This window comes from Emys orbicularis, chromosome 17 (genome assembly GCF_028017835.1).
Source record: "Emys orbicularis isolate rEmyOrb1 chromosome 17, rEmyOrb1.hap1, whole genome shotgun sequence".
Classification (NCBI taxonomy): domain Eukaryota; kingdom Metazoa; phylum Chordata; order Testudines; family Emydidae; genus Emys; species Emys orbicularis.
This window is the reverse complement of record NC_088699.1, coordinates 9604271-9626186: the sequence shown is the minus strand read 5'-3', so window position 1 is coordinate 9626186 and position 21916 is coordinate 9604271. Positions and strand designations below refer to the sequence as shown.

Below are 21916 nucleotides of genomic sequence, written 5' to 3'. Positions count from 1 at the left end.
GATGGTACATTTGTATACCCAGGTTTCCTTGAATTAATATTGCAGTGGTATATTTATGGATGGGCATCTTCGTTGTGAACCTACTCGGACATTGTGGCTTCAATGCTCCTTTTTGACAGCAGCTCCTAAGCAGATGGCAAACCCCAGATGTGCCTGCGGGGGAGCGGGAAATGGATCCAAGAGAAGGCAGAGTGGGAAAACGTACTAGACTAGGCAGGGCAGAGTCTAGTACATACTGGCTTTTAGTATTAAATAGCTGGCACCCACTTGAGCTGTCCTGCCTTCTCGTTTTTATTTGCATTACAGCTGTTCCTGGAGGCCCAGTCTGAGATTACGGACCCCGTTGTGCTAAATGCAGTGGATGCTCATAGCAAGACAGTCCCTGCCCTGACGGGCTTGTGGTTTAACTAGACAAGCCAGGCGAAGGAGGGGAGGGGAGGCAGAGGCACAAAGATGTGAAGTGATTTGTTCGAGGTAATGAAGCCAGCCAGTGGTCGAAGCTGAAATAGAGCCCGGATCTCCTGACTGCCAGTCCAGGGCCCTCTGCGCTGGACCATGCTGACGTAGCAGAGGTGTTCCTTTTAGCTAGACAGAAGTGCTTTGCTTTTAATCAACGTAGCCAGTGATTTGGGAAGAGAGAGAGGTTTAAGCTACACTGAAAGCAGTCAGTACAACTAGCTAGATTTGGCCCAAAAAAATAAATTATTTGAGGAATCTGTGAAACCTTGATCCCTCCCTCATCCTTTCCGAGCCCCATGCAAGTCTCCAATATAACTTTTCTCTCTTTCTTAGGAAGCATATTATTATTTTTTTAATGCTAGTTACATCTCTCTCTCTCTCCCCTCTCTAGGTATAATTGCTGAGGCTCCTTAAAATGGCTTTACGCTTCCGCACTTTCTTCCCGTACGCCTTACCTGGAGTGCTGGCACTTATTGGTTGGTGGTGGTTTTTTTCTCGTAAAAAGGAGCGTACAAGCAATCACGACAGGCAAGCATTAGCTGGCGTGGAAGATCAGAGGATTGAACCTCCCATAAAGGAACCTCTGTCCAGAGAAGAAGTAAATGCTACTAAAGAACTGCCTGTGCCCTTGGAAGAGGACTGCCCAGAGAATGAAACCTTAACTTCCCAGCTGTCCGTAGGGTTAATGACACCCTCTCTGGCATGTGACGCTCAACAGAGATTAGATTCCTCCAGGGACCATCCTGCCACCGCAGTAATGACCGTCGAATTGGGCACGTTTGAGGACGACAGTGAAAAACTGGAAAGAGCAGCGTCTCGAGATGAAACCGGGTCCCTTGCACAAGTGTCTCCCCCTTCAGCCCCGAAGAGTGTCGAGTGCTGTGACAATGGTGCGCTTGTTACCAAGCGGGAGTCCGCTTTCAGTGGAATCCCAGAGCAGCAGCCATTGGTGTGTTCCGTGGTAGAGTCAGTACAAGAGTCTTTGGGAAAGACTGGGGAAAGCGGTGAAGCAGAAATGACATACGATTCTTTGGAGAATCCATCTAAGGAAATCCGGTGCCTAGCGGCTATGTCCTCAGACACTGGCTGCCTGCCGGCCCTGGGCTCTGAACCAGAGGATTCAGCCACCGCCCAACCTGCCATTTTAGATGAAGATGATAGTGAGGAAGTCGAGGGCACTGTCCCCGGGCAGAGAGAGTCTGTAGTTGGGAAGTTACTGAATAATTGTGTAGAGTCTGCTGGCTTGGACCTGTCCAGGGAAGAGGAGATGTCTGAGATGACTGTCAGTACTGTGCTTAAATGTCATGGAAGGGAAGAGAAGTGCTACAGGGATACGCAGTCGAAAGGAGATGGTTTGGAAAGAGAGAGAATTGGAGGAGTGAGTTTAGACAAAGATGAAGTTGAGAAAATTGAGCAAGCAGCCATACAGATTATTTCCAAAGTCATCTTAGCAGCTACCGAGGAAGTGCTGTCTAGTTCAGTAAGCGATGTGTCCAGTAGGATCTGTGAAGTCGCAGTCAGCCGGGTTGATAGACCGCTGGAGAGAGTGAGCATTTCATCCGATGAGATGCTTGCAGTGGAATCTAGCAGAGGGAATGAAGTCGTTTCCACAGAGAATGTCGCAACGATACCTGTTCCCCTATCGGAAGAGAAACTCCATCGTTACGTGTCGTATTCCAGCTGTTTGAAATACGGGCGCTTATCTAACCCAGTGCAGGTAGACCCAAAAGACCATCGGCCAAAGAAATCTGTGCACAGTGAAACACAAGGAGATAACCGGACTTTGGTTACGAACAATGGAGAGTCGTTCGAAGAGTCGCATGCAGTAACGGAGGATTCTGGGTGCAGCGCATGTACGTCTGAAGATGGGACGAACGTTGAGGATCCCTTGCAAAGCACGTCACTGTCTCTCCTATCAGGCCAGCATTCAGACTTGCTGAGCATGTCTGTGATCCAGGACGCTTCCACAGAGCAAAACGTGGCACAGAGTGAGAAACCTCAGACCCCTATATTAGGGGAAGACAAAGTGCCATACAGCAATGGAGTGCTGAAAGGGGACAGTGCAGATCTGAGACATGAGAAGCACTGGACAGCGGAGACAGATGCAGATCACTCAGGAGGTAAGGGGTCACATCTCTTTGAGAGCCTCACACAAGACACATGGGGGAAGGTGCGTTAGTACAGCACTGAAAAGTCCTCAGTCCCCAACCCTCATCACAATTCAGAGGGCCTGCTTGTTAGTAAAAATCCTACCAAGTTATAAATAGATGTGTCTTATGCTCAGATGGACAGAATGAACCCACCCTAGGCTGCCAGCTCCTGCATCCCACAGTGATGGGGAAAAAACCGTAGCTAGCTATGTGGTGTCCAGGAAACTCAGCAAGACACTGAGCATGCTGGCCTCCATCCAGCAAAGCATTTAAGCGCATGATTAACTTAAAGCACGTGAGCCGTCCCAATGAAATCAGTGTGTGTTGGATCAGGGCCAGGGAGCTAAGCACCTTGCAAGCATGAGCCCCAAAAGCGCAAGCTTGTTACCGCTTGAGCTAAGGCGGCATCCACTCAGCTGTAAGCATTAGGCTCTTGCCTTTGGTGTGGACCGTTCACTGAAGGGTGGACGTGGACTGTACATGCGAACAGATGGAGCAGGGCAATTGCTTGACGTCCTAAGACAGCGTCATCTGTGTCTGCACTAACATGGTCTGTTTGCTTGGAAAGTGGGTGTGTGATGAGAAATCTCAGCAGCCTGTGCCCATGTGTAATGTGTTTGGCTTGTCGGGGTCCCTCCATCTCTTTGCTGTAGCATCTCTCTCTCTCTCTCTCTAGCTAGTGGGTGGGTAGTATTAAAGCCGGGGGTTCTTTTCCTAGCTGCTTTATATTAGGCTAACCGTGTGTGGACAAACACAAACTTCAGCCTTAAAAGCTGTATGTAAACGCTCTTCATACAACCCTCCAGCGCAAACAGCTCCTAAAGACAGGCTGCGTTCTATAGTCACTACAGAGTAACAGGAGTGCTGCCTGCTGCGAGATAGCAGGCTCTGCAGCTTTTAATAGGAGACCGGGATTAACCATTTTCTAGATGTCCCCTCTATAAGAAACACTTCTTGCTAAAGGAAGAAATTACTCTTACCCTGTCGCATACACTTCTCGGAATGACTAGCGGAGAGAACAAACGCTCTAATACAGGGGCTGAACTGAGACCACACTGTAAAGCGACAAAACTCTCGCGCCAGGACAAACTCCGAGGTGATGTAGAGCAGGGATTCTGAACCTTTTTCTTTCGGAGGCCTCCCCAACATGCTATAAAAACTCCACGGCCTGCCTGTGCCACCACAACTGGTTTTCTGCATATGAAAACCAGGGCCGGCATCAGGGGGTAGCAAGCAGGGGACTTGCCTGGGGCCTGATGCCATAGGGGCCCCCACAAAACTACATTGCTCAGGGCCCCAGGCTTCAACCCCATGTGGCAGGGCTTCAGCTTTTTGCCCTGGACCCCCCTGAAACCTGCTCGTGGCCCCCGAGGGGGCCTTGGACCCCTGGTGGAAAACCACTGATGTAGAGGGTGATGTAGGTTACTTTGCATGTGCGAGTTGAATGCTGAAAGGGAAGAAAGGGGGTGTAACAGGAAAAGCCACCTCCTGCTCCCTTGTCACCTCCCTGAAATCCCCACTTGTCACAGCGGCATCTTGATCAGCAAGTCTAAATCGAGACCCGCCAGGCAGATAGTGGACCCGATTGTATCAGAGCTGTGGCCTGACTTGGGAAGTAGCAAAAACAGAGTAGCTCCTATGCTCCCTTGGGTTTTTGGTGTATTGGAGCCAGGTGGCCAGAATACAGAAGAGCAAGCGAGGACTGTTGGATCCTCATCCCAGTAATGTACTAACAGGCAGATTGCTGGAAGCTCATCACTTTTATCATCCTTTTATCCCCCAACCATATTTGAAATGTTCAGATGCTATTTAAGAAACCAGTGGCTCCCCATAACTGGGGCTAACAGATTCTCACCCTTCCATTGCCTGATCTACTGATTATGTATTATACTGATTACTTGAGAATGCCCTGTTAACCCTCTGAGGTTTGGTAAATTCTAGTCCTCAGATCAGGCCCAGAGTTGTTAGAAGTACTGTTAATTTGGGAACTCCCATGTGCAGGGTTGCAACACTCAGACTTGGGGAAGAAGCTTCTGAATTTGCAATGGTTTTGCTAACACAATTAGTAAACACACAAACAATCCAATCCAATCCAACCAAGGAGGCAGCAGTAATACAGTATTAACTTCCTGTCTGGTGTCGTGTCATACCTATAGTCACACCATCCTTGTGGAGACCTAGGACTGATGAGACAGGAGGTGATCCACGAGTGTCTTCTCCTGTCTCTGGTGTGCCAAAACGTTCCAATGGTCAAGGTCTCAACAGTCTAGGCCGTGGTTAGCCCTGCTATAGGGTCTGGTGGCTGCTGTGAATATTCATAAGAATGTTCGGCCTCCTTTGTCCATAACTAAATTCCTCACCCTAATAACATTGGGGTGTCCTTATGCTATAGGTTAGTATATTAATTATCTCAGACTTGCAAACATACACATCAGTTGGTTGCAGTAACAATTGTGCAGTTGAACATCTGCTGATGTTCCTATCCTAAAATAGCCAAACTGGCATCAACTGCGTTCTCGTGGTTGCGTGTCGGTGTATTTGTTCACCCGAACAAAGTGTTATGATATCTTGTGACTTAAGTTAGACAGCAGCGACCTCACTTATGCTAAAGCTTGTAGGCCGCATAGCTCATGCAAAGTGCTTAAGCTAATATCTTACAGACTTGGGCCTGTAGGTCTCTTACATTACTGCTTGATATACCTTGTATCTCTCAGACCCTTCCCAAGTAGAAGATGCTGTCTTAGCTTTGGGCCTTTGGGAAGCAAGGCTACCTGACCAGGGGGAATCATAACCCCCAATCTCAACTGAGGAGTAACAGGGAAAGCTCTGCTCGCTCACACTCCATCGGCGTGAATCTGATTCCCATTCAAGGAATGGCTCCGCTGAACTTCAGCACGCTTGAAGTGATCCCCTTCCAGTTTTCAGTGAAACTAAACGGAATTCCGTAACGAAGGGCCTCTGTTTCTCACTCTTGGAAACTTGCTTGGATCAAATCCCATGTGTCAAGATGCCTCTCTTGCCAAGAGCCTGATCTTTGGCTTGCCACGTGTCTCTAAGTTCCTTGGGCTTTCCCACACCCCATCCCAAAATGACTAAGATCTTTAATATCACCTTGGCCCTCGGAGGCTTCTTCAAGCCTAATGGCTGGAATGGGGAGCAGCGTACATTAGCTTCAGCAGGTCTCTGCCTCATTGAGTTGCTTGGGGGATGTCTGGTTCATGGCATCCTGAAGTCCTTTAAGGTGGGTTGTTGTTTTTTTGCAGCTGGAATGTCCCAGGAGTCTTTGAAGGAGGTCCCTTCGATTGCTCCAAAGATTTCCTCCCCCTTCCAGCCACGGGTGGGAGGACTCAGGAGCACTTTCCAATCAAATTGTGGGAAGGGTCTGTGCTTTGCACTGAAGCAGCCACGACCTTCCATAAAGAGCTTTCGATCTATCTTCTATTGATGTTTGCAGGGCCTCTCTCATTGAAGTACCAGGGCCTCTCCTGCTGAGCAGAGAGGTCGGTGATGTGCAGGTGCTTCTTAGTACGGCACATGTGGCCTGCTGCAAAACCATAGATCTTCAGCGGTGGCTTATCCCTCCCACTGCTTTTACCTTGGTCCAGGGCAGCGGTCATGTGATGACAGGAGGCTTCCAATGGAAAAGACTCCATCTCCCTTTTTCCCCAATAACCCATAGCTAGGTTTGGAGTCTCAAAGATGAAGAAGCCGTCTCACGGCTAGTATTCCCCTGCCAGTCCTATTTAATCCAAGGGGACATAATTCTGATACTGCGACTGTACGGAGTTTGCATTCCACGAGTAATAGCACCTGGCTTCTGTATTTGACCTGCACAAACTCTTGATGTCTTACACTCTGTCCACTGCATTACAGAGGGTGCTTGTGAACATGGCGGTTCCTAATTAGTCAGATTTTTATCATCAGATGTGGAATTCTTCAGGCGGTTTTAGGGGACAAAAGTCTGTTTCTAGTGGCCTGTTCCCATAAGTAGCACAGAGCAGCCCCGACACATGTTTTTCTTAGAGGAGCTGAGAATTGAATAGCAGACTCACAATCTAGAGTGTAAAGTGTGTATGTGCAGTAGGGCCCACAATCACAATGTATGTGAAATGGGAGTTTTGTCAGACTTCATGCAGAGTCTAAGAGCTTGGATTATGCAGACTGTCTGAATGCCGTGGTGTGGGGGTTTTTTTGTTTGTTTTTTGTAGGTTCAGATGTAAATAGCATGGATTCTGTGGACAGTGGCTGTGCCCTTGGGAAGACGGAGAGTTGCCAGAACTCCAAGCCAGGAGTAGAATCCAATAAGTCTGAGCTCACTATCTGGGAGATAGAGGTGCCAAAGGTAACGAGCCAAATACTCGGCATCCGTAACTCCCTGCACTGACCTTGGGGAGCGTTGGCCAGTGGTTAGCGGGGGACTGGGAGTCAACTTCTGGGTTCTAGTCCTGGCTCTGCCACAGCATGACCTTGAGCGAAGCACATGGCCCTTCTGTATCTCCCTCTGTCTATAAAACGGGTGCTGTGCTTTCTTACCCTTCAGGGTGTTGGGGCTTAACACTCCTTGAAATACCTGCTGAAGGACTCCAAATGCAAAGAATCCTTTTAGGGCTGCTGATTTTCAGTTTTAAGCGATAAACATCCATGGCACAAAAAACCCTGAAATTGGAATTTATCCAGGAAACCCCAGAAATGGTGACTTGCATCTCAGCGCAGAAATTGCAGACTACACGGGTGTGATTTCTAAAGCGCACTAATGTGGTGCACATCTGTTGGTCTGTGTAGACCATGCTGGTGCACATTAAACGTTCCCTAGTGCAATTGAATGTAGTGTTTCAAACAGTACCACGTTCCAGCACACTAGGGAGCATTCTAAAGATTAGTTATTACAGTGTATATATAGAGCCCCCCAAACCCTTGATATTCAACGCCCTGTACCCTGATGTACATAAAACTAAAAATTGCTAAAAATACACACACCCCCATGAAATTAGTAAACCCCCAAAAACAGATACCATGATTCTTGGTAGAGGGGGTGCTTTGGCTTTTCTTGCATATGGGGGACAGAGGATGTTCAAGGGGCTTTCTATATTCTCTGCTGAAATTCTGAATGTCTCTAAGGGGCTAATGCCCATTAATGTGCTGAGAACGCCTCTCCAGAAAGAGCAACTGTCTCTGGGTCTAGGAAGGATGTTCCATGTTCCCTCCAGAGCCTCCCCCCACCCCATCCCCATTCTACACTTGCCCCATTGCCCAGGCTTTGCTTCATAACATTCATCCTTGCACCTTGGAGCCCTGGATGACTCCACAATATCCCTTCCAGAACTGGTCCTTGTTGCTCCTGAGTCATCCAGAAGGTTCACAGTTCAGCAATATAAGGCATCACTTTCCCAAATGGGTTGAGCATGCTGCCTCCTATAGCGATGCAGTGGGCTCAGTGACGCTACGTGAGAAGTTTCTTTTTATGGGATAGTATAACCTAGGCACAGGGAATCAGCCCTGCAGTAGCAGAATCCATATCCTTGGCCAATGAGGACAAGCTGTTAGTATTTCTCCAAAGAAACTTGTAATTAGTTTTAGTTAAAGAGCTAGAACTTAGAGTTTGTTTTTTTTAAATGAAAAGCACAATGGCATAATAAGAAATGGGGCCAGATTCAGAGATGGGGCAGTTCCATTGATTTCAGGAGTTACGCTAACCTACACCAGGCCTTCGTGTCTTTGCTGCACTTGCTGTTTCTGCTGACTAGAAAGATGGACTTAACAAAATGTGGGTAAATCAGAAACTGCCTTGGGTTACTGAACAAAATCTCCCTAAACTCTGCTGGACCAATGTCATTTTACACTTGGTAGAAGCCCAATCTGCGCTGAGTTCCGATTGATCCCCACGGCCCCGTCAGACCTGTGGCATTTCTTGTAGGTGAAATTAAGCATTTAAAAATTAAAGGTCCCAGGTGCTGTTCTCACCCCTAACTGTGAATTCTCCATCTTTCCATCAAGCACTTGGTTGGCCGGCTGATTGGCAAGCAGGGAAGATATGTGAGTTTTCTGAAGCAAACTTCTGGTGCCAAAATTTATATTTCAACGCTACCTTACACCCAAGATGTCCAAATTTGTCACATAGAAGGTGAGTGAGATGATTCCCGGTTGTGGGTGTTTTTTTTTTAAGACTGTGTCTAAAATCTGACCTCTGGGCGCTTAGATAAAGGGGTGAAGAACTGACTGCAGCTTGGATACTTAACTTTGAGTCCTGTGCTCGAAATCCTACCACCTGTGCTTCAAATAGCATCAATGCTAGGCCCTGTCTATGCTGGGAAGGAAGGTGAATTTTTAACGCATTAAAATCGTGGGGGAGAGCATATGGCTTACCTCAACCAGCTAATGGGTGTTAACACACAACTGCCTTGTCTACACTAGGATTTTAAAATGTCCATCTTTCCCTAGTGCAGACAAGGTTTATGGGGTACCATTTCCCCAAACCCTTCTTCCAGAGATGTGTGTGTGAGAGGTTGTTCTAGATCTGTTTCCCTAACCATATGTCTGCGCATAGTGACATGGAGCTGGGGTGATTTGCAGCGCACGTAGGCATGCCCACGCCAGCTGTAAGCTAGCTAGTTTGCTAAGAAATAGCAGTGAGGACACCGAGGTGCGGGCTTCAGCGCTGGCTGCATGAGCCTGCCTGACTCCCCTCCCCCCCTTGCTGGATACATACCGTCTTGTGCTGCCCACGCCACCACGGCCTCACTGCTGTTTTCAGCAAGCTAGCTAGCGCATGGCTAGCGCAGGTATGTAGCCTATAATGTGTTAGCATCTAGCTAATCCCCTGCTAACAACCCCGCTGACGGGATTTAGGTAAAAACAAAAAAAGTGGAACTAACGTGTTTGCAGCCATTGGATTGTTCACTTCACCTGTATTTTAAATCCCTTTTGCCTTGTAGGTTTAGACTGTACGCTCTGTAGGGCAGGGACTCTCTCAGGCTTGCCCTACGTTGGAAGCTTATACTGGCATAGCTGCGTCAGTCAGGCATGTATTTAAAAACAAAAATCACCACGCCCCTGACGGACGGACGCATCCATTCTGACAAGTGTAGGTGTTGGTGGAAGAGGGCTTCTGCTGACATCGTTAACTTCGTTCCGGGGTGTGGTGTTCCTGTGTCTACTCTCCAGGGCCCTGCTGTGCTGGCATAGTCTCCGTAGTTGAGGCATACCCTTATGCTGTGCCTGAACATTGACCAGCACAATGGGACCCATTCTTGGTTGTAACCTCATCACCACAGTAATAAACATAAATCAGTTGTTGTAGATTTTGACAGGAGAAGTCACTGAAAATAAACTTGTACTAAAATATTTTTGTAAATGATTAGGGGAGCTGGGAAAATATTCCATTTGCCAGAATCTTTAAAGGGCCACTGTACAAAGAAATATCACTTAAAAAAATATTTATCTTGGTTACTCAGACACTATAGACGCTGTATTAAAACTGAATTGTTTTAAAGGTACTTGTTGCCCTTTATGCTTCACACAACGCACAGCCAACCTGTGGAACTCCTTGCCAGAGGATGTTGTGAAGGCCAAGAGCATTGGCCTGCTAAACCCAGGGTTGTGAGTTCAATCCTTGAGGGGGCCATTTAGGGATTTGGGGCAAAAATCTGTCTGGGGATTGGTCCTGCTTTGAGCAGGGTGTTGGACTAGATGACCTCCTGAGGTCCTTTCCAACCCTGATATTCTATGATTCTATAACAGCGTTCAAAAAAGAACTAGATAAATTCATGGAGGATAGGTCCATCAATGGCTATTAGCCAGGATGGGCAGAGATGGTGTCCCTAGCCTCTATTTGCTAGAAGCAGGGAATGGGCAATGGGATGGATCACTGGATGATTACCTGTTCTGTTCATTCCCTCTGGAGCACCTGACATTGGCCGCTGTTGGAAGACAGGACAGTGGGCTAGATGGACCTTTGGTCTGACCCAGTATGGCCGTTGTTATGTTAATCTCTGTGCTTGGCTCATCGTGGACAGATGCTGCGCTGGTTGATTAAGTTTCCTCAGTTTAAGGGATATTCCTGGCACTAGTACAACACTGTTTTGGGTCACGGAGTGTGGTTGAGACTTTCAAAGCAAGATATAACCATGCATCTTTCACTAAAGTTAATAGCAGGGACGTAGCTGCCTGGCTTTGAAAATATCAGCTGTCAAGACTCTATCACTGAAACTTAAACACACGAAACAACCACGCCACACTGGGGATTTTGTTTTAGCTTTCTAATGTGGAGCTTAGCATGCAGTGAATAGCCCTCTTCGGTGAAGCTGAAACCAGCGCACAGTGATCCCATGGCAGGAGACAGTTTTATTTACAGCTGTGTATCCAGGCTTTTACCCACAGCAAAAAAGATATTTCCTGGTATAGACAGGAAAGATCTGTATGTAATCGTATCATTCAGGAGGAGTTACAAGGTACTGCCGGTCAGGAGTGCTGGGACAATTTGTGTAGTGGGGGTGCCGAGAGTCATTGAACCAAACTGTCAACCCTGTCTATGCTAGAAACCACTTCAAGCTGGGGGGGAGCGGTAGCACCCCTAGTTCCAGCACTTGTGCTGCTTGTGTGTGCCCAACACATCCACGTGATTTAACTCCGTCTTTTTGTCTTCTAGGCTCTCAGCATCATGTAGACAAAGCGCTGAGTCTGATTGGTAAGAAGTTCAAGGAGCTGAGCCTCACCAACATTTACGCTCCTCCAGCCCCATCACTGATGCTGCATTCCCTCCCTATGACTTCCTGGGTAAGCCCCAAGGTAGCACGCTAGCCGTGTTTATATAGTTAGACTGTATGGACATGCCTAGGAGATGTATCCATAGAGCCACATTGCATTCTCCTTCATTTTGACTGTCCTATTTCCGATAGGTTTTTCCATTAAGCAAATATCAAGGATGGCCTATCCTACAATGACTATGCACCATAATCCGTTCCATAGATGGGTGTGCTGGAAAGACCGGGAGTGTACTGAGTAATCGTGCCTCAGAACAAAGAACACTTCTTTGATCCATAGCAGGCACTGTACAAGCAGGCAGCCCCACAAAGATTCCTTCGAGACTGTCCTTTGCTTTTCTTGATCAGCACAGATGCAGTTGTTGCATGTCGGACTGTTTCCATCTGTCGTCATGACGCCCTGTGTTTAATTTCCTGGAATACACGGCAGAAAATGTACCCATACCTTCAACCCAAACTCGCTTAATCTCTGGCAGTTACACGTCTGACATAATGGGCTTTTGCCTACAGACTAGACCTGTTTGCTCAAGGAAATTACTCTTTGGGTTTTTGGTTTGTGCGTGAGGAGATATTCTGGTTCTGTTCTTACAATCCATTTGCCACATGGTCAAAGACAATCAGTTTCTGTATATATTGGTTGTCATGTGACTGGTAGAATCGTGCTGAATTGTTACTTTCCAGTAGCATCACATTCCCTTTAAGCATCTATTGCAATTATTCAGATCTGGCATCATAATCAACCTCTGCGCTTTCCACACAATATTTCACACCTGTTTCCCTTTCCAGATGTCTATAAATGACAGTCTATTTGGTAATAGATCTTACTGGGTACACCATGGACTCCAACATCTGTTAAATAGCTAAATATAGCTTGGGAATATATACTTATATCTGCCTCCACGGGTAGCAAGGGGGCTGCATGTTTCTAATTCTTTGAGCCTTCTCCTTTAGATTTCTGTTTATAACCTTAAAGGGAAACTCCAATACATCTCAGGTTGTGGTAGGTGCCTTTAGGTTCTGCTAAGTTACAGCATACCCTCAAAAGCCTGATGGCTGCGCAATGGCCTATGTGAAATGACTTGGCAGGGAAATCCGTGAAAGTGTTTTCATCTCAGAAACCGCCATCACAAACTGCTACTTATTTGGCAGCCTCAGTAGAGAGGCCAGGAGCTCAGATGAGCTTGGAATTAAACTACTTTCTCCAACAAGTTATTCTACCAGATCAGCGTTGGGGTATTTTGTCAGGATGGCACAAAATGAGCTTGCATTGTTGTTGCCTATACTAGTCTCCCTGCCCTATTGATAAATAGCATCCTTTAGCGTTGTCGGCATGCTTGCGCTGCACAACATGCACAATTGCTGCCCCAAAGAATTTACACTAATCTGACCCCCCCTTCATGAGAACACATGTCAACAATGACTCTCCGTCCGCTGGTCCTAGGTTCAAACTAGTCTCCTAGAGGTGAAGATCTAAAGAGCCCACTTCTGAACCACTAAGGCCCCTCATTTGTGTGTGTGTGTAGTAGAGTAGATAAGGTATCAGTGAAACTGAGTTTATTACTAACCTTTGGAATGAGTGAAGCTCACGTTGCAATAGTACATTAATGGAAACCTAACACTTCCTCTTTGTGGCAGCTCATGCTACCGGATGGAGTCACCGTAGAAGTAATTGTCGTTAACCAAATCGACGCAGGACACATGTTTGTACAGCAGCACACGCACCCCACGTTCCATGTGTTGCGCAGTCTGGACCAGCAGATGTATGTCTGCTATTCTCAGCCTGGAATTCCAACTCTGCCCACTCCAGTAGAAGGCAAGTCATTTTGTTCCTCATGAATTGTCAAGCAGAACGTCTCCTCCTGGGATCTGTCCCTGGTCTTTCCTAGTAGCATCTAGCAGACTTTCTCCTCTGCGCTTCAGAGTAATTTGAGTCTAGAGTTCACTGAAAGGTATTTTTTCAGTGCCTTTGCCCTGCACTCCCTGATAAATCAAACTACAAGCTTTCCATTTTCTCAAGTTTGCTCCGCCCTCCAGAGATGAGGGTCTATGACAGAATTTGCCATGGGTCAGACAATAGAGAACCTGTATAAAAATGGGACACAATCATTCTTCACATAACATTATTTACAAATTAATTAAGCTATGTGAGTTTCCTCTAAGGAGACTTACTTGGGAAAATAAGGTGCGAAATAAGTGGGTGTTTGCAGCTCCTAAACATTGGGCAGGGTGCAATGGAAGATGAGTGTAAAAGCTGTGTTTAAAACTACTAGCAAGACCCGTATAATAGACTTTGTGGAAGGGGTATTAAAGCTCACGCTTCAGGTCTTCAGCAAAGGTCAAAGCATTAGAGGTCAGGATGAGCCCTAATGTGGGCGGCAGACTACTCCACATCTGGCTGTTGCAGAGTTCTTCCATTTTCCTTTGAAGCCTCTGCTGCAGGCCAGTGTCAGAGATGGGATATTGAACTAGACGGGGCTTGGTTCTGATCCAGTCTGGCAATTCCTATCTTCCTACCAAGATAAATTCAAACCAGAACTACTCTGGCCAATTATAAACTACTCTGAAAGCTTTGAATGTAAATCTTGCCACAGTGTGAGCTAGCATGAATATAAGCATGAACTTGAGTATTTTTTCTCACAACGCAGAGTCAACCTGTGGAACTCCTTGCCAGAGGATGCTGTGAAGGCCAAGACTAACAGGGTCAAAAAAGAACTAGATGAGTTCATGGAGGATAGGTTCATCAATGGCTATTAGCCAGGATGGACAGGGATGGTATCCCTGGCCTCTGTTTGCCAGAAGCTGGGAATGGGCAACAGGATGGATCACTTGATGATTACCTGTTCTGTTCATTCCCTCTGGGGCACCTGGCATTGGCTACTGTCGGAAGACAGGATACTGGGCTAGATGGACCTTTGGTCTGACCTAGTATGGCCGCTCTTATGTTCTCATGAGCAGCATTACTACAAGAAGCATGTGTTACCAGTTTCTCGGTGGGGGCGGAGGGGCGTTTTTTATTTACCTTTCCCATAGCCGGTGTTTTCAACTCCTCTCTCTAGCCTTGTCAGTCAGGGAGCAGCATTGCTGCGCGTTCCTGAAGATGTTTGCTGCCGGCACCCTAATTATAACATCAGGATTATTTTCTTTGCTATCAAACCCTGTCATTTTCTCCTTTATAGAGGTATAATTTCTGGCAATGCCTCCAGATTGCTGGCGTGCGCTGTGGTGGGGGGGGGGAAGCATTCCCGACATGGCTGTTTCTGCTGTATGTGTCTCTCTCACTGAAGCAGTTCAGCATGGTGTATGGGTCCAGCATGATGTACCCATCTTTAAACGGGGGTGGGTCTGTGTGTGGCTGTTTCTTGGTGGTTCAGAAAGGTGGCAGCTCAACGGAATCTTTTCTTTTCAAGGCACCTTCCGGAGGACACATGTTTGTCCACTGCATACAGCGTCACTCAGACGTGCCATGCCCCCGGAGAGGACTATTCAGTGGTTCACGAACGCTCTGAATACTTCTCTTGCTCAAGTTACTCGTGTTGAGCAGCTACTTTAAAACAAACAAAAGTGCAAAATTGAACATGCTAAGTACGTTTAGAGAGAGTTTAAAAGCCTCTTATTACTTCAGGCAGGGTTAGTCCCATGTCTGCTTAATATCACTGGACAGGGCAAGGCGGAGAGAGAAGTGTATTACTGCAGCTGCTAGTGGCACCGGCCATGCTTGTGCTAGGCACTGTACATTCATACGGTGAGAAACAGCCCTTCCCTGATCAGAATAAACAAGACAGAAAGTGGGAGGGGAAACTGAGGCACAAAGAGGCGCCTTGACTTGCCCAAGGTCATCCAGCAGGTTGTTGGCTGAGCCAGCAATAGAACCCGGGACTCCTAAATCCTGGTCCAGTGCTCTGTCTGCTGGGTCATGCTGCCTCCCTGCTGCGGGGCGCCAGGCGTCTCGTCTGAAAGCAGCGTGGGCGGGTAGCAGCGTGTCCTCCCCGACGCTGCGCTTCTTCCTCAGCAGACACAGGAGCCTGGCGTCTCTGCTGTTCCAATGGTTCTTCTAGAAACAGGCACTAACGCTGAGTCTTCCCACTCCTCCCTCTTTTGCTTTGCAGTCGGTGTGATCTGTGCTGCTCCGGGCTTGGATGGCGCTTGGTGGCGGGCTCAGGTTGTCGACTACTTCAAAGATAACAACGAAGTGGAGATCAGATACGTGGACTACGGAGGATACGAGAGAGTTAAAATCAACACACTCAGGCAGATCAGGTCAGGAACTACGTTTTTCCTCCCTTGACCGGAACAAAAATGGTTGAACTTCCATAACTAAAGGCTGGTCCACACTAACCCCCCAGTTCGAACTAAGATACGCAACTTCAGCTACGTGAATAACGTAGCTGAAGTCGAAGTACCTTAGTTCGAACTACAAGGTACTTACCGCGGGTCCACACGCGGCAGGCAGGCTCCCCCGTCGACTCCGCGTACTCCTCTCGCGGAGCAGGAGTACCGGCGTCGACGGCGAGCACTTCCGGGATTGATTTATCGCGTCTAGACAAGATGCAATAAATCGATCCCAGAAGATCGATTGCTTACCGCCGAACCCGGAGGTAAGTATAGACGTACCCTTAGTGTAATGGCTTGATAGGTATAGGTGTCTCTCCAGTATAATGAAAGCATTAAGGGGGAGTGGTTCTCTCAGCAACTTACAACCATGTGGGACTCCCGGCTTCCTCACTGATGCCCCTACCTCTTACATAGTGCTTTCATCCATAGGTGTCTAAGCGCTCCGCAGAGGAGGGCAAATGTAATCCTCATTTAAGTAGTGGATAAACTGAGGAACAAAAAAGTGACTTACCTAAGGGCAGCCAGCAGCAAAACCAGTAATAGACCTTCGGTCTACATGCCCCATCCGCTGGGCTGGGCTGCCTCATGAAAACTCTGTCCCTGTGTAGTGACATGCTGAGTGTGTTTGGGGAACGACGCACTTGTTGTTCTCTTCCTAGTGGGAAGCGATGAGGCACAGATGTATAGCACCAGCTGGACCAGGGAGAGACATTGCCCTTTCAGAGAGGGTTCCCCCCAGTCCCAGTGGTGCACCATTTGCACGGCTGCATTTGTGGCATGGAAAACGAGATTTTGCAGAGCCAGGGCAGGGGAAGACAACTTGGGAGGAGAACAAATGGAGCAGCACTCGTAATCCCTGCATGTGGGTCTAACTTCCAGTTTCCTACCTTGGCTAGCTCTAGGTTCTTCTAAAATTTTCTGCCGTTGCTTTGCTGCTGGTAGACAAGGTACCAGTGACTGTTAACACTTACAGTGCTTAAACCGTGTGTGCCTGCCACTGGCCTGGTCTGTGCTCCTGCTCCCAGTGGAGGAGCTTGAATGGGTGGTAGAAGCACGAGGAATCTCTGGCGTTGTACACCCGGCTGGAGCGGTGGGCGAGATGAGGAAGCAATCTCATTATTATAGTTGTGCCTAGAGGACCTGGGTGAGGTCAGGGCCACAGTGTGCTAGGCACTCGGCGTAACAAGCACATAGTAAGCGCTGTCCCTTCGTCAGAGCTGACGAAGGACGGGAGAAAAGGATCACTCCATCTTCATTTTGTACGTGGAGAACTGAGACTAAGTGGAGGAGCCCAGAGCTTGAACCCCAATCTCTCATTCCCATGCCTTAGCCACAAGATGCTTGCTCCTCGCATGTGAATTTTGCTCAAACCTTTGTTACGCATACCGTGTCTATTCTTTTGGCTGTAACTAATCTGAAGCAAATGAATTCCTGCTCTATCAGCCATCATCAGTTTAAAGAGTAATAAGGAATTAGGGCAGAGGTGTGTTCTTCTATTCAAGTTGATTCTCTTCTCTTTTAAGGTCTGATTTTGTAACTCTACCCTTCCAAGGAGCAGAAGTTTTATTAGACAATGTGGTGCCGCTTTCAGGTAACATAAATCACTGGAGAGAAACTAATGATCGGCGCTCATGGTGCTTGGTTAAACAGGATGCCAGTAGTTTAGAAGCCAGAGTTGTCTAGACTTTCTCCATACCATTTTGAGTCCAATATCTGAAGTTACTAGAAAGTGGATTAGAAAATTTTTTTTTTTTTCTTGCTTGGTTTTTGCTTTTGCCAGCACTGTGGAATTAGTTTCACTATCTTTCCTGTCTAGTCAGTGTGCAGGTTTTTCACGCGGCTGTGGATGGAAAGAGAAACAGTTAGGGGGAAAAAATACGAGAATGTAACTTAAAACCACAAATTGGCAGAACTACCAGAGGGCAGCAGGAGGACCTAGAACTACTCTTTAAACCCCTCTTTCCCAATGGACTAGATAGCAAGTGTACTGTCCCTTTAAGGTAACTAAATAAACACATGCAGATTAATTCCTTAATCTACTAGACAAACCTCTGACATTCCCATACTGAAAATGATGGTATGTACAGTTCTGAGTGTTCTTAAAAACGGCCCCAGTGCTGGAAGAGGAGGGGAAATTCGTGATGTCCGCGAACGTCTCCTATGTTGTTGCCGATAGAAATCCAGCCGTGTTTTGCTAGTGCCTAAAAGGCTTTTCAATTCTCGATATTGAAGGATGTTAACCCGACCCACTTATAGCATCCTTTGATGTCAAGACTCTGGGTATCAGGAGAGGAAACTCTGTATAGGCGGTAGGCACAGGGTTTGCCTCTGCCAAGGCTGTAGATGGATGGCAAAGGTTGAAAGTCATTCCATCCCAAGCCTCCAGCAGCAGAGTTCACTGTTTGCATGTGCTCTGCAATAAGGGACCTCATGCAACATCTGCAGCAGCATAGGGACTGTCATTGCTGATGATGCTGGAGATGTCTCACGAGGGTGGACCAAGAACAAAGTTTATTTTGAAACATCTTGATCTTTAAGTGTAAAGGGCCCAGGTAGTCTAAGCCCAGAAGGTAGATTTTTGTTTTCACTTCCTCAAAGCTCAGTGCATTTGCCGCATGGTGCGTGGGAACCAGAGATCAACACCTCAGTGTAGATTCATCCCTCAACTTGGACAATGAAAAGTACACAGACTGTATTAACGAAGAGCGCAGCTTGCAATGTTAAAATTCCACCCATCCTTCAAGGGATTGTTTTTTCTGTCAGTTAAATTCCATTGAATAGCACTGAGTTCCTGTTCACATATTAAACTTCCTGCAGGACAAGTGAAGTCCTGAGCTTCCTAGGCTCAAGAATGCCTCATTAAAAACTGAAACGTTAATGTCAACTACCATATGTGAAGACACCAAGGGTCCTCAGTAATTACTTTGAATCCATTTATGCACATGTGGCTACTGAGCTAGGATCCTTTTAAAAAGAGAACTGTTCATCTCCCCTCTGCGACACACATTTCAGTGTGATCTTGTTCGGCTTCATAGACTCTAGATGCCTATAGCAATGATGAGAGAGATTCTTTGGTCTGTTATTCAGGAGATTGTTGTAATAGTCTCTTCTGGACTTAAAACCTATGAGCCTGTGAATGTCTGACTTGTTTTCTCCTTTTCTTTCCAAAGACGAGGATCACTTTTCATCAGAAGCTGACTCATCCGTTAGTGAAATGACCAGAGGTACACCTCTGCTGGCACAGGTATGTATATTATTCTGCATTTGGCATTAGTGCGACGGCTACTGGAATATTGTGTCCAGTGCTGGTGTCAGTAATTCAGGAAGGATGTTGATAAATTGGAGAGGGTTCAGAGAAGAGCCATGAGAATTGGAAACTATGCCTCAGAGTGACAGACTCAAGGAACTCAATCTATTTCGCCCATCAAAGAGATGGGTAAGGGGTGACTTGATCATGGTCTGTAAGTACCTAGATGAGAGAACAAAGATTTGATAGCAATCTTCAATCTTCGATCTAGCAGACAAAGGTATAACAAGATCCAATGGCTGGAAGTTGAAGCTAGACAAATTCAGCCTAGAAACAAGGCTTACATTTTTAATGGTGAGGGTAGCAAAGCATTGGACCAGTTTACTAACGGTTGTGGTAGATTCTCCATCACTGGCAATTGTTAGATCAGGATTGGCCGTTTTTCTAAAAGATGTGCTCTAGTTCAAATTGGAATGAATTCAGGGAAGTTCTAGGCTCTGTGTTATACAGGAGGACTGACTAGATGAGCACAATAGTCCCTTCATGTATTTCATAGATTATAATGCTGGAATATGAGAGATGTCTAGAAAACTGCCAGTGCTGCTTATGCTTGGGCAAGAGTCTTTTTATCCTAAAGTATTCCATAGTACTCTGATGAATCAAAACCCCTCTGGAGACGTGAAACACTCAGCTCTTACCTGGTCATAGGACTCATGCTAGTGAAATCTCATCTCCCAAGAATGGACCAAGTGTTCTTGAGTAATAATACCTAGCTCTCTTATGCTGCTCTTGAGCTGTAGTTCTTAAAGCAATGGTCAAAGGAGACAAGGATCTTTATTTTATAGATGGGGAGACTGTGTGCCACTGTTCTCCCTCTCAGTCTCAGGAAGTGAAAGCTTAACAGCAAAGCTATGTCTCAGCTCACTGACGCACCAGCTTGTCTGCTGTGCTCTATGCTAACATGTCTGTCTGTTTCCAGGTCACAAACTATGACAGTGCAACAGGCCTGCCTCTTATCCAGCTGTGGAGTATGATGGGAGATGAGGTGCGTACACTTGCAGAAATGTAGTGCTCTGGTTTGTATAGACTGAGACGTGGGTTTAAAAACTCTACTTGAGTTATGGGGATTTTTTTTAATGTTGCTTTCAGGCTGGTATTTCCTTCATCTGTCTCTCTTATTTTTCCTTAGGTGGTGTCAATAAACAGAGCTCTGGTGGAAAGAGGATTTGCTCAGTGGATTGACAGTTACTAGTAAACTCTGAGAGGCCCCAAGCGACCCTTTTTTCTAAAAAAATAAAATAAAATTTAAAAAATCCCTTTTTTTGCACTGTATTAGAATTGGGTTTGGCAATCCTGTAGGGAAGACTTGTTTGTTTACACCACTGCGCAAAACTCTGTGGTCCATTGAGACCTGTTTGCTTGACTGTTACCATTTCACTTGAAATACATACCTCATTTCAGTGAAAGGCAGGGAGTTACTAAAAGCCATAAAAAAGATACTGTAGCTTTAAAACAAAGCCTGTCCCTGGCCTAGTTCTAAGAGTTATTTAAAAAGAAAAAAAAAGTGGGGTTTGCTTGAAGCTAACAGAACACCCCTACCATGTGTTAACTGGCTGCAGGTCTATAGCACAGATGCCCCAGAGGTTCAGTGGCTGCTTTTTCTGAAAGTGATGTTGGCTGTTCCTTAGAAATAGGTTTGCTGCCTAGAAAGTCAACACAAAATACGTAAAGGATTTAAAGTTCAGTTGTCTATTGACTTTTCCATGTTGTGCCACCAACTTGCACAAGCTTCGTTAGTCTGATCCGTGACTGATGCTGGGAGACAAATGAATTGCATTCATGGCACTTACCCTGGCACACATCTCATGGTAGAAATGTTTTAGGATGGAGCTGCATGGGAAGAAAACTTCATCTGTGCAGACCTTTGAAATGTAGGATGAATTACCACTACAACCATCGATTGTAAATCTGCTATGTTCCAGATCATGTATTTAAAAAAAAATAGATTGCCAAACCCGATTGTAATTTGTAACCATTTTCTAGTTGTGCAAGTCTGTGTAAATATATATAAAATCATTGTAATATTTTGTATAAGAGAAACACTGGAAATCACAAAGGGAACTTAAAAAAAATTTTTTTTCCCCACACCAAAATGTCCTCTGTAAGTAGAAACGGTTTGGAGTCCATCAGTACAGCTGACGTACTCGGAGCATCCGAATGTGGGAGTGTTTCTGCTCTGCAGTGTACAGGATTAGCGTTGCTCTAGATTGCTGTATGGTCTGATTTGTGATCACTGACTCCTTTGCTGTACAGATCTGTTTAAAAAAAAAAAAGGTAACAATTTTGGAATTGATATTGCAGTGGTGTTCTTTCTCTCTCTTGATTTATGTTGGTCCCTTTTAGATTGATATCAAATGTGGAATTTAAAATTTTGTTCAAATAATTTAAGATAACTTAATACTATTAAAAATAATATTGTAATGTACCTGCATTTAGACATGTGTATTGAGTTGAGATTTGTTGCTGACCGGGAAGACACTTGACAGGAAAGCACTGGTATAATCAAGCCTTGGAAAATGAGAATCTTTCAGACCAATCCAGAGACTCCTTTTTTTTTACTTTCGGTGAGCTGATGTGCTGGTCCACCATGCAGACATGAATGTAGCTGCCTACACCAGGATTTGATCAGATTGTATTCTCTTTTTTATGAATTCTCTCTATTCGGGGGCGTACGGTTTAATGTTAGCAATAATGTCCAATGAAAACGAAATTGATAGCTTGGTTAAATCTAAAAAACAAAAAATCCTCTTGGAATGTGTTTCCCATTTCAATTAAAGCTCAGATTTTAAGCCATCTTAATCAAAATGTGATGAGTAAGAGCCTTCATTTCCAGCCTCTTGTGGTATAGGTGTGGGTGGGAAGGGATCTTTACTTGATAGAGTGGCAGGTGAGACCAAATAGTGATGGGT

General features: G+C 46.0%; 1 protein-coding gene across 1 annotated transcript; it reads left to right on the top strand.

Moving 5' to 3' along the window:
- The first annotated feature begins 874 nt into the window (after positions 1-874).
- Positions 875-20245, top strand: AKAP1 (A-kinase anchoring protein 1). Its single transcript, XM_065418433.1, has 10 exons — positions 875-2579; positions 6818-6951; positions 8604-8730; positions 11254-11381; positions 13004-13181; positions 15475-15625; positions 17224-17291; positions 18871-18944; positions 19927-19992; positions 20137-20245. Exons 1-10 carry the CDS (start codon positions 875-877, stop codon positions 20197-20199), a joined length of 2694 nt encoding a protein of 897 aa, XP_065274505.1. The 3' UTR covers positions 20200-20245.
- Positions 20246-21916: the final 1671 nt, after the last annotated feature.